The sequence below is a fragment of the Oncorhynchus masou genome, chromosome 14 (assembly GCF_036934945.1).
Source record: "Oncorhynchus masou masou isolate Uvic2021 chromosome 14, UVic_Omas_1.1, whole genome shotgun sequence".
NCBI lineage: Eukaryota > Metazoa > Chordata > Actinopteri > Salmoniformes > Salmonidae > Oncorhynchus > Oncorhynchus masou.
Window position 1 is genome coordinate 6,931,978 of NC_088225.1, and position 12,422 is coordinate 6,944,399.

The 12,422-nt window shown below is 51.4% G+C and overlaps 1 protein-coding gene across 3 annotated transcripts in view; it reads right to left on the bottom strand.

The window, feature by feature from the left end:
- The window catches only part of LOC135554061 (SRC kinase signaling inhibitor 1-like), a 103,158-nt gene that overhangs the window by 34,755 nt on the left and 55,981 nt on the right, over positions 1 to 12,422 (bottom strand). For all 3 annotated transcript variants that reach the window (XM_064986078.1, XM_064986079.1, XM_064986080.1), the window contains exons 10-20: positions 11,867 to 12,042; positions 11,079 to 11,209; positions 9,753 to 9,900; positions 8,271 to 8,577; positions 7,550 to 7,826; positions 7,220 to 7,368; positions 6,984 to 7,133; positions 6,227 to 6,355; positions 5,570 to 5,650; positions 4,323 to 5,441; positions 2,511 to 2,642 (exon numbers count right to left, since the gene is read on the bottom strand). In XM_064986078.1, the coding sequence (XP_064842150.1) occupies positions 2,511 to 2,642; positions 4,323 to 5,441; positions 5,570 to 5,650; positions 6,227 to 6,355; positions 6,984 to 7,133; positions 7,220 to 7,368; positions 7,550 to 7,826; positions 8,271 to 8,577; positions 9,753 to 9,900; positions 11,079 to 11,209; positions 11,867 to 12,042 (2,799 nt within the window). The remainder of the gene's footprint in view (positions 1 to 2,510; positions 2,643 to 4,322; positions 5,442 to 5,569; positions 5,651 to 6,226; positions 6,356 to 6,983; positions 7,134 to 7,219; positions 7,369 to 7,549; positions 7,827 to 8,270; positions 8,578 to 9,752; positions 9,901 to 11,078; positions 11,210 to 11,866; positions 12,043 to 12,422) is intronic.

The window sequence follows — 12,422 nt, forward strand, 5'->3', positions numbered from 1 at the left end:
CTAACTTACAACACTATGAGAGAGGGGAAACTAACTTACAACTCTATGGGAGTGGGGCTACTAACTTAAAACACTATGAGAGTGGGGAAACTAACTTAGAACTCTATGGGAGTGTTGAAAGTAGGGGGGCACCTTAAAGCTCTATGGGTAAATTAAAAAGGTGTGTGGATGGGTATCTGACAGTGTTGAGGTGGGGTAATGAGAGAAGACAGACATCCATGGCTTGTTATGCCAATACAAACAGCCTGCTGTCAGTCATTGAGTAGTGGGGAGATTGACTTCCTCGATTGAAGTCATATGTTGATTCAAAATGCTCTGAAATGGGTTTAGTAATGTCTTTGTTACTGTTGTTGTTGGTGCTATCTTAACTTATGTCTTGGTGCTGACGCTGAGAGGGATTGTTTTGAACATCTTTCCTTCTTTGTGCGAGGGGATAGTGTTTTCACACAGCCTGTTTTCAACGTAATTGTTTGCAACAGTCTGTGGACAAAGGGAGCACGCTGAGATCCTGTGTCCTCATACTGAAATAATGGGATTCATTTTCCTCTCAGTGGGCTAGAAGGAGGCCGATCCACCCCTACAGCTTTCCAGAAACAGGGAAGCAGAGGGAGGGAACAAGAGACACAGGGGGAGAGAGAGGAAGACAAAGGTGGGGAAAGAGAGACACACAGGGGAAGAGAGAGGAAGACAGAGGTGGGGAAAGAGAGACACACGGGGGGAGAGAGAGGAAGACAGAGGTGGGGAAAGAGAGACACACAGAGGGAGAGAGAGGAAGACAGAGGTGGGGAAAGAGAGACACACAGAGGGAGAGAGAGGAAGACAGAGGTGGGGAAAGAGAGACACACAGAGGGAGAGAGAGGAAGACAGAGGTGGGGAAAGAGAGACACACAGAGGGAGAGAGAGGAAGACAGAGGTGGGGAAAGAGAGACACACAGAGGGAGAGAGAGGAAGACAGAGGTGGGGAAAGAGAGACACACAGAGGGAGAGAGAGGAAGACAGAGGTGGGGAAAGAGAGACACACAGAGGGAGAGAGAGGAAGACAGAGGTGGGGAAAGAGAGACACACAGAGGGAGAGAGAGGAAGACAGAGGTGGGGAAAGAGAGACACACAGGGGGAGAGAGAGGAAGACAGAGGTGGGGAAAGAGAGACACACGGGGGGAGAGAGAGGAAGACAGAGGTGGGGAAAGAGAGACACACAGAGGGAGAGAGAGGAAGACAGAGGTGGGGAAAGAGAGACACACAGAGGGAGAGAGAGGAAGACAGAGGTGGGGAAAGAGAGACACACGGGGGGAGAGAGAGGAAGACAGAGGTGGGGAAAGAGAGACACACAGAGGGAGAGAGAGGAAGACAGAGGTGGGGAAAGAGAGACACACGGGGGGAGAGAGAGGAAGACAGAGGTGGGGAAAGAGAGACACACAGAGGGAGAGAGAGGAAGACAGAGGTGGGGAAAGAGAGACACACAGAGGGAGAGAGAGGAAGACAGAGGTGGGGAAAGAGAGATAGCAAAATTGAGAGAACAGGGAATAATAGGGATGAAAAAGATTGGGCAGTAAGGAAGGAGTGAGTGAATAAAACAGAGGAAGAGAGAGAAAGCGAGCGAGAGCTGAAGGGAGCACACTGGGGGGGAAGCACTGTGCTCTTCATATTGAATAATCAGTGATTGCACTGACACAACTGGTTACTGATTAGCCTCAACCTACATTGGGAGACAAGGGAATTAGAGATTCCTATCATGTTTACCTATACAGCTACTAGTCAGCCCAGTCTCATAACACACGGTGTACGTGTGTATAAATTATCACACGTGTTTTTTTCTCTATCTCTCACACGCGCACACACACACACACACACACACACACACACACACACACACACACACACACACACACACACACACACACACACACACACACACACACACACACACACACACACACACACACACACACACACACACACACACACACACACACACACTCTCTCTCTCTCTCTCTCTCCACATGAATGACTCCCTCTCTGAATTCCCAATCAAAGTATTTTTAGCGTGGAGTGGGGGTTTAGGTGCCCTTCAGTGCTCCGGTATTTTTCAAATAACATTGACATTAAAGCTTATTTCATTGACATGACTCCTGCCTGCACTAGAGAAGAAAGTTCTCTCTCAGCTCGACTTTGTTCTGACACTGCTGAACAGTTCCATTTCCCCGTCTCCCCTGGGTCCCCTTGCATCTCCCAACTTATAACCCAACATCCTTCAAAACCTTCAGGTGCCCTGGTGCACTACACTATCTAGTCCATACACTATCTATATCCCCTTTATCAAACAAGACCCTAGTAGTACTATTGGCTCTGGCTAAACCATCGACGGTCTATGGATTAAGAAGTCACACCAAGATATGGAGGTACACTAATACAACAGTGGAATAGGCTACCTTGTGCAGAGGATCAAGGTGTGGGGTCAGTTAGGTAGGGGCAGTCAGTAGTAGATGATCAGTCTCACTAGAATACAGTACCTGCTGCTGGCCCTTGAGGAAGTCTTCCCTCTTGCCAGTTTTGGTCTTCTCTGTGCCGCTCTGCTGCAGGTGCTTCAGTCTGGAGGCAGCCGAGGAGTGGACTTTACCCACAGCTGAAGAGCTGTTGCCTCCCTGGAGACGGAGACAAGGAGAGGAGAAGAGGGGAGAGATGTGAGTATTAGTGTCACAGAGCACGAACAGATATACATTTCATTCCTTTTAATCAGACATAAACCAACTCAATAGAAGCTCTCACCCAGTATCCCTGCCGTTTGCTGAAAGCCCTAAGACCAGGGTCCTCACTCTAGCCCTCGCTGAAACACCTCCCTGCTATCCGCCCCACTGACTTTCACTACATCATTACACACTGCAGAAGATCTGACAAACAGGTGAATCTGGAAATGGAAAATCCAAAGTGGTGTGTGTGTAGCGTGGCTGCACCAGGGGCTCCATCATGTGATGCCGTCGGATCAACCATTTTCTCTGCCTCTAATATGCAAAAAGCAAATGCGCACTCTTACTCACTCCAACACGCGCACATCCTATATACTCCCCAACCCCCTCCACACACGCACATTGGCTAAGAGGAAAGGCAGTGCATTTGATTACAGGAGACTGAGCGCCCAGTATGGTATGCTAATATGAATCATTCAGGGGTAGAGTAGGGAACCTGGGTGAAGGATCTGATTGGCCTAATGAGACCCAGTTATAGGCAGTGGTGGTTACAGTACTGAGAGTGATGCAACAAGGCGTGAAAACGCTGCAACTCCACACCAACCCCACGTCAAACCCACCGGACCTGTTTCTCCAGCTGAACGGCCGAGAGGAGAAACAGTCCCTGATAGTCAGCCCCACTGTAGCTTGGAACTCCACTGCAGTTAGACTGAATAAAAGTGAGACAACATGGTGGTCCATGCTACAGTCTGCCTCTTCACCTCTCTGTCTCTAAGTCTATCTATCAGCATTACTCAACCATGTACTTCATTTTGGGAGCTTTACAAGGAGCGTTGACCCGAAAGGTGAAATGACAAACTCCGACTCCCAGCATGCAATGAGCCCTCCGAGGTCTGGTCTGCCCTATGCTAATGATTTACTATGGGATAATGAAAACCACAGTGTGTGTCTGTATTCAGTTTCAGACCCATTTGTAAACACATCTCGACATTTCGTTTGTCGATAAGCCGAAAGAAAGTTCAAGGTAAAGCCATAATAGTTGATGATGCAGGTAACTGGTAATTGATTACAGAGACGAGAGAAGCAGCAAAGGACAAAGACGAGACAAAGACGTGAAGAGGGGGGGGGGGAATAAAGAGGGGAGAGAAAGAGAAACGACAGTTTATTGCAGCAGGGATTGGACTTGCCCTGGTTTACAGAGTAGAAACAGAAGATCAATGAAAAAGACAATGAATAACCCGTCTCCAAGTCGACAGTAGCACCACATAACTAATCAAAGTACAGAGAAGGAGAGCATCTGCCGCAGGCCCCTTTGAGTTGAACAGATTTAAGATTTAAAGCCTTTGGACTGACAAAATCTACCCGTTTTCACAGGGAGCAGACGACAGATTACTCCTATGTGGGAATTGGCAGGTTGAGAGGTTCAACGGAGGTGTGAGGTATAACTCCATGTGAGGTTGGTCATTTATGTGCTGTCAGATTCCCTCTGAAGTCAATAGGAGGAAGACAAGATAAAGCCTCAGCTTCAGCAGAAACAGCAACCCCAACACTTAAAGCCAAAAAGACAGAAGAGGATAGAGAGAAGTGAGTGCATGCCCTCTAAAGAGCAGAGTCTATGCAGGGGTGCACGTTATAGACCTTTGTCATCGTGGCAGGAGTGTAGGAGGGTTTGGGCTTGGGTGGGACTGGGGGCTTCTTGGTCTCTGGGGTGCTGGTGCCAGGCATCTGGGCTGGGTCTGGAGCCTCTGACAAGGAAGTGTCAGTGGGGTGTGTGCGGTTGGAGAGATGCACTGTGGTGGGGTGGCCACTGAGCTCCAGCAGGGTGTTCTCCAGCTCGCGGATGGTTTCATCCAAGCTGTCCAGCCTCCTGTAGGTGCTGCTCCTAATGTCCTCTCCCTGCTTCCAGGGGTTCGGTCCCTGTTCTTCCCTGGCCTGGCTCTCCTCACACCCTGCAGACCCATTGGGTTTCACTGCTGCTTCTGCAGAGTCCTGACTGGGCTCCGGAAGGGTGGCAAGAATGCTCTTTATTCCAGTGCTGTGAGGGAGTGTCAGGTTCCTGGCCCCCGTCTCCACCCCTCTCCTCAGAACCTCTCTCAGAGAGTCCTGCTGCTCAGGGGAGAGAGTTATCCTGGAGCCCAGGGTACTGGGGCTGCTGCTCAGGCTGCTGTGAGAAGATCCTGCTCTAGGCTTGGGGACCACATTGGATGACCCTGTGTCCTCCTCTCTGCCCAGCAGTAACTGCAGCTTCCTGTAGGCCTCTCTGACCGTCACAATCTCCCTGAAGAACACCAGTAGTGGAGCCCCACACAGACGGGTTTCAGTGCTTCCCTCTGAAGGCTGAGGTGGGATGGTGAGTGTCTGTAGAGCCTCTCCCCAGGTTCTGCTGAGCTTCTGAGCCTCCGAGGGTGACATCACCATCACCCCCAGCTCAGTCAGCACCAAGGACAGCTCTTCTCTCTCCTCCCTCTCTTCCTCCTTCTCAAAGGACTCCAGGATTCTCAGCTCCCCCCGCCGAGAGAGCTTCCTCTGGGGCTGGCTGACGGGATCCTTCCCCTTAGAGACCTCCTGGATCTTGGGGGCTGTCTGGGGAGGAGCAGTCTGGCTCTGGGACTGGTCCACTGTTGGGGATATCTGATGGTCCTGTGTCAAGTCTCTAACAAAGCCTTCTGAGGGAGAGGGTGAAACTGACAAGCACTCTGTCGGCACGATCCGGTGGACAAGAGAGAAGGACGGACCAGGAAGGGCCGTGCTCTGTGCCTGTTAAACAGAATGGGTGAATAGAATTAATATTCCAGCATACATTCAATAAGATAAAATAGGATTGTTTTCTAAACAGTCTAATGGTAATTGACTGGTTCTAAAATACTTCTCATTAGGGCACTAACCTGTGAGTGTGATGCCAGTATGCATTCTGAGCTGCCCTGCTTCCACTGTAGGCCAGAGCAGTCCAACGATGCTCTAGACAGCTGGTAGACAGTTTAGAGTTTCACAACTGTACACACACACACACACACACGCACTTCAGAGCACTGCAACCAACACAGAGAGAGACTAGTCACTGGAGTGTTTGTGTGTAAGGAAGAGTGATCACTCCATCAGGGAGTGAGTGTGTGTTGGTATAGGGTGTGTGTGTCGTCTGGAGACAGTGTGTTTCGGGGGTGGGGGGGGGGTAGTGTAGAACAAGGGGGAGTGCTGGACCAAAGGGCTGCATTTAAAACAATAGTACAAACTCCTTTATTTTCCCTACAGCACCAAGCAGAATAGGGTCAGTGTACATTCTGTGTGCTGGTGACCAGCTGCTGTGTTTGACAGGAGACCCTGTGGAGAGCACTTTGCAGATAGAGATAAAAGGTGAGGATGGGACTGTGTACTTTGGGAAGGGTGTCGAGATCAGGGATGGAACATGGGAGTGTGTATTTGAGGGAGGGGGTAGAGGGGTGGAAGTGTTAGTTTGAGGAGGAAGGAGGGCGAGGAGGAAGGTGAGGGCAGGCTCAGGAAGCAGCAGTCCACACAAGCCCTCGCGAGGTCAGGGAGGGTGTTACCTTGGTGCACGGGGCCCCTGGGGGCCATAGGTCGAGGCTGGAGGGGGGCACGCTGGTCCTGCTGCGGGGGGCACTGGGCAGGGACAGGGGAGGGGGGTGGTTGAGCCTGGGGGGGGCTCTCTGAAACAGCTGGCCGGGGGAAGGGTAGGAGGGAGGGGAGGGGACATTTGAAGTAATGTAAATAATGGTTAAATTAGGATAAGTTATCCACAATATCAAGATCAATTATCATAACTGGTCTATCAAAAATTACAGTAAATTCTTTTAAATAATCAGTCCAATTTATTGTTTCACTATGTGGCCAGCAGGGCATACGAAAGACAAACACACAACTCAACGCTTCATTTGGGTCCACGTGGCCAGGCTGGGTTGGTCTGTGAGCTCTGGGTGACACGCTGTGTGTGTGTGACTAAGCTGTGTGATCAGCAGTAATCTGGGCCCACAGTGAATGTACTCTCTGTCCCAGTGTGTAGGCCTGGGGTGTGGAGGACATATGGCACCTGCTGCTTTGACCTGACCATGCTCTCTAACACCCCAAGCAGCCAGCTAATGAGGCCTACAACAGTTGTGAGTGTGTGTGTGTCTGTGTGTGTGCGTGTAGCTACAAACTCTCTGCAAAATTAGGGAAGCGGAGGAAGTGCCGTTTTCCAGTAACATTTCCCATTCCCTGCACCCTTACCTAAAATCCTTCAGGAACCACTTCTATGAATACTATATCAACTCTGCAAACACTATTAATCCACTATTTCCGAAGTACCTCCAGTTCAGCAGCGATCATGTCCTCCTCTCCCTCCTCCTTGTCTCCAGAGGCGATGGTGGGAGGGGTGGACGCAGGACGCGGGCTTTCAGAGACCGTCCGTCGCAGCTTCACGTGGGGCTTCTGTGCTTCTGCCTCCTCCACCTCCGACTTACACACATACATAGTGGAGATCAGAAACTAGGCAGGAGGTGCGCGTGTGTGTGAATATACATCCATGCCTCATGCTCTGTCACCTTCATGTTCTTGCCGGGGATAAGGGTCTCTCCGCTGCGGGTGATCAGTCCAGCCGGGGATGATGGGAAGCTGCGTCGAGGTGGGGGGGGAGGGGGCGACTTCGAGGGCTTCTCTGTACGATAGCGAGTCACTGTCAGCTGCTCTGCATCTGTGGCAGGCAGGGCAGTACCATGGGCACCCGTTAGAGAACCAGACACAGTACATTCATACTGGCACCACGGCCGACCCTGACACATTCAGGAGCTGAGTATGTGACAAAACACTGCTGTACATCAAAACTGGTCTACTGTTACCTCTGTTGGGTAAGGAGAGATCTGATGTATCCTTACCAGAACCACGTCTGGAGCCAGGTTCCTTCCCCGAGAGCTTGTGTGTGGCGTGCTGGGGCTTGGTAGGGCGGTGATCTGGGGTCCCTCCCCCACTCTGGGGGGTCTGAGACTGGGAGGGTGTGTTGGAGGAGGGCTTGTTGATCTGCTTGACGGCAAAGTCCAGGTCTGGGATGGCCTTCATCAGCTCAGCCTGGGTCTCCTCCAGCAAACGGTTGATGTCTTGAGCACTGTACTGGGTCAGACTGGCCCGCTTCTCCTCCCAGTCCCGCTCTGCTGCCTGGGGAGGGGGAACCATAGAGAGATATAGCACAGTGATGATTATTGTATTCACAGACACACACACACACACACACACACACACACACACACACACACACACACACACACACACACACACACACACACACACACACACACGGACGGTCTTGTGGTAATGACTGGAATGGAATCAGTGGAATGGTATCAAACACATCAAACATGTGTCTCTGTGTGTTTGATTCCATTCCATTCGCTCCGTTCCAGCTCTTATTATGAGCCATCCTCCCCTCAGCAGAATCCACTGAGACTCACTCACACATGTGCAGACATCCACACTTGCAGACTCACTCATGCCTACGCACACTCTCCTCCAAAACCTATACATACTGTATCATCATACCCATGCTAGACCAGGACAACTACAGACTAAACACTAGAATGGACTAACAGAAGGGTTCCTTACCAGTCGAACCTCTACAGACACAGCCTTATCAGCGGCAGCGCGGTTGGCCAGCTCTTCCAGGGCCCGGCCCTTGTGAGGCACAGGGGGATGAGTGTCCCTGTGAGGGCCAGAGGAGGGGTGGCTGTGTCCATGACCGTGACTGTGGCTGGAGTGGGGGCTCCAGTTAGACAGGCTGCTGCCGCCCCTCAGGTCACTGAGGTTGAGAGGGGGGCTGGTGGGCATGTCAAAGTCAGAGCTCTTACGGAAGTCCTCACTGCTGTGCTTGGGGAAGTCCTCCTGCTTCTTCCACACGCCCTCGTTCACTTGCCTGTCCACACAAACACAGCCAGTGTCAGGCGATGACAGTAACGTCTGTATATCGGCCAGTATGTGTTCAGTGCTGGTGGACTGTGGCTCGTCAATGCAGACTCTTGAGTTACACATCGTTCAGGTACCTGAAACGTTGGATCGGTGTCAAAGTTTCAATGATGGTCAGTGTGTGGTGGGCTGTAGCCTACCTGCGAAAGGTGGTCCCTGGTCAGTGTGTTGGGTCGTACCTGCGCATGGCAGTCAGTGTGTTGGGTCGTACCTGCGCATGGCGGTCAGTGTGTTGGGTCGTACCTGCGCATGGCAGTCAGTGTGTTGGGTCGTACCTGCGCATGGCAGTCAGTGTGTTGGGTCATACCTGCGCATGGTGGTCAGTGTGTTGGGTCGTACCTGCGCATGGCGGTCAGTGTGTTGGGTCGTAACTGCGCATGGCGGTCAGTGTGTTGGGTCGTACCTGCGCATGGCGGTCAGTGTGTTGGGTCGTACCTGCGCATGGCGGTCAGTGTGTTGGGTCGTACCTGCGCATGGTGGTCAGTGTTTTGGGTCGTACCTGCGCATGGTGGTCAGTGTGTTGGGTCGTACCTGCATAGAGAGGTCAGTGTGTTGGGTCGTACCTGCGCATGACGGTCAGTGTGTTGGGTCGTACCTGCGCATGGCGGTCAGTGTGTTGGGTCGTACCTGCGCATGGTGGTCAGTGTTTTGGGTCGTACCTGCGCATGGTGGTCAGTGTGTTGGGTCGTACCTGCATAGAGAGGTCAGTGTGTTGGGTCGTACCTGCGCATGACGGTCAGTGTGTTGGGTCGTACCTGCGCATGGCGGTCAGTGTTTTGGGTCGTACCTGCGCATGACGGTCACTGTGTTGGGTCGTACCTGCGCATGGTGGTCAGTGTGTTGGGTCGTACCTGCGCATGGTGGTCAGTGTGTTGGGTCGTACCTGCATAGAGAGGTCAGTGTGTTGGGTCGTAACTGCGCATGACAGTCAGTGTGTTGGGTCGTACCTGCGCATGGTGGTCAGTGTTTTGGGTCGTACCTGCGCATGGCGCTCAGTGTGTTGGGTCGTCCCTGTGCATAGTGGTCAATGTGTTGGGTCGTACCTGCGTAGAGAGGTTAGTGTGTTGGGTCGTACCTGCGCATGGTGGTCAGTGTGTTGGGTTGTATCAGTGTGTTGGGTCGTACCTGCGCATAGTGGTCAGTGTGTCAGTGACGCTCTTGCAGCGTTTCAGCAGGGCGTCCAGTCTGTGTGGCTCCTCCTTCAGGAACTTGACGGCTTCCACCTCCACCCTCAACACCACCCGCATCTTACTCTGCAGACTGGGGAACTGGTCTGGAGGGAGACAGGGAGAGAGAGGGGACACTACATCTTACTCTGCAGACTGGGGAACTAGTCTGGAGGGGACAGGGAGAAAGAGGGGACACTACATCTTACTCTGCAGACTGGGGAACTGGTCTGGAGGGAGACAGGGAGAGAGAGGAGACACTACATCTTACTCTGCAGACTGGTGAACTGGTCTGGAGGGGGACAGGGAGAGAGAGGGGACACTACATCTTACTCTGCAGACTGGGGAACTGGTCTGGAGGGGGACAGGGAGAGAGAGGGGACACTACATCTTACTCTGCAGACTGGGGAACTGGTCTGGAGGGGGACAGGGAGAGAGAGGGGACACTACATCTTACTCTGCAGACTGGTGAACTGGTCTGGAGGGGGACAGGGAGAGAGAGGGGACACTACATCTTACTCTGCAGACTGGGGAACTGGTCTGGAGGGGGACAGGGAGAGAGAGGGGACACTACATCTTACTCTGCAGACTGGTGAACTGGTCTGGAGGGGGACAGGGAGAGAGAGGGGACACTACATCTTACTCTGCAGACTGGGGAACTGACCCACAGGAGGTTGGTGTCCTCTTAATTGGGGAGAACAGGCTCGTGGTAATGGCTGGAACGGAATTAGTGGAATGGTATCAAATACATCAAACACATGGTTGCCAGGTGTTTGATGTCATTCAATTTGCTCCGTTCCGGCCATTATTACGAGCTGTTAACAACCTCCTGTGGTCAGACCCTGTCAGTGTGTCTGTGATGAGTGATCGGTGTATCAGACCGTGTCAGTGTGTCTGTGATGAGTGATTGGTGTATCAGACCCTGTCAGTGTGTCTGTGATGAGTGATCGGTGTATCAGACCCTGTCAGCGTGTCTGTGATGAGTGATCGGTGTATCAGACCCTGTCAGTGTGTCTGTGATGAGTGATTGGTGTATCAGACCCTGTCAGTGTGTCTGTGATGAGTGATCGGTGTATCAGACCGTGTCAGTGTGTCTGTGATGAGTGATTGGTGTATCAGACCCTGTCAGTGTGTCTGTGATGAGTGATCGGTGTATCAGACCGTGTCAGTGTGTCTGTGAGTGATCAGTGTATCAGACCCTGTCAGTGTGTCTGTGATGAGTGATCGGTGTATCAGACCGTGTCAGTGTGTCTGTGAGTGATCAGTGTATCAGGGAGTAACTTACTCTTGAGCTCTGTGAGTGTCTCTCCTAGTTTCCTCAGAAGTGAGGCCTTCTCCTCCAGCTCCTGAACCGTCACCAGTTTGTGATTGACAGACGAACCCTTCTGGATATCCTCCACTGACTTCTCCAGGTCACTGGAGAGACGTGTCAACACAAGGCCTTCACAGTTAACATGAAAATGTTTGTGTTATGAGGACTGTAATGTTCTACTGAGAATGGCCACACAACTGTGGTGTGTGTGTCGAAGAGAGGGAACCACAAGACTGATGGTGAGACATACACACAGTCTGGACACACACACACACACACACACACACACACACACACACACACACACACACACACACACACACACACACACACACACACACACACACACACACACACACACACACACACACACACACACACACACACACACACACACAAAATCCAACTTAAATGATGTCAAGTAAATCAGCCTAAAGCCATATGGCCAATCAAAATGGTATGAATATTTAAATGAAATAAAATGGCTGTTAGCAACGGTTAATAACAAGCCTAGATTAACAGCGATGATCTAACGAGGCAAATGATTCATTCAACAATGTCCACTCATATAAAGTTACACACTCTGCTAAACCTGGCAGGGTCTGGGTAACGCATGGGGATTGTTTGTGTTAACAGTAGGATGGCCTGTATTAGTACAACCATATGAAACAGTCAGTCAGTCAGTCAGTCAGTCAGTCAGTCAGTCATTCAACAAACGGATCTTAAGGAAGGAATGATTCCGTGACCAGGTGAGTACTGACTGGAGCTGCTGGATGATAAACTCCTCCTCGTTTAGGTACTTGAGTCTCTCCTCTTCCACCAGGAGGCGCTGTCGCTGCAGAGGGTCCTCCTGCTTCCTCAGAGCATCACTCACACGCACTTTCAGCTCCTTCTCCGTTCTTTTCAGCAGCGTCTTCACACTGTCCTGGTTCTGGAGCTGCACGCACGCACGCACGCACGCACCCACACACGCACCCACACAGACACAGACACACACACACACACACACACACACACACACACACACACACACACACACACACACACACACACACACACACACACACACACACACACACACACACACACACACACACACACACACACACACAGACACACACACACACACACACAATACTGAATGGTTCAACAAGATTATATTGTGTAACTAATAGTGTTCTGAATGATAGCCCTTGTAGCATAAATCAGTGTATCCAAATTGTGTAGGTAATAGAGGTTACAGGTGTCTGAGGTCAAACAGTAGAGAATTCTGCAGATGATTAATGGTACACATCTGCTGCAATACAATAGGCCTTC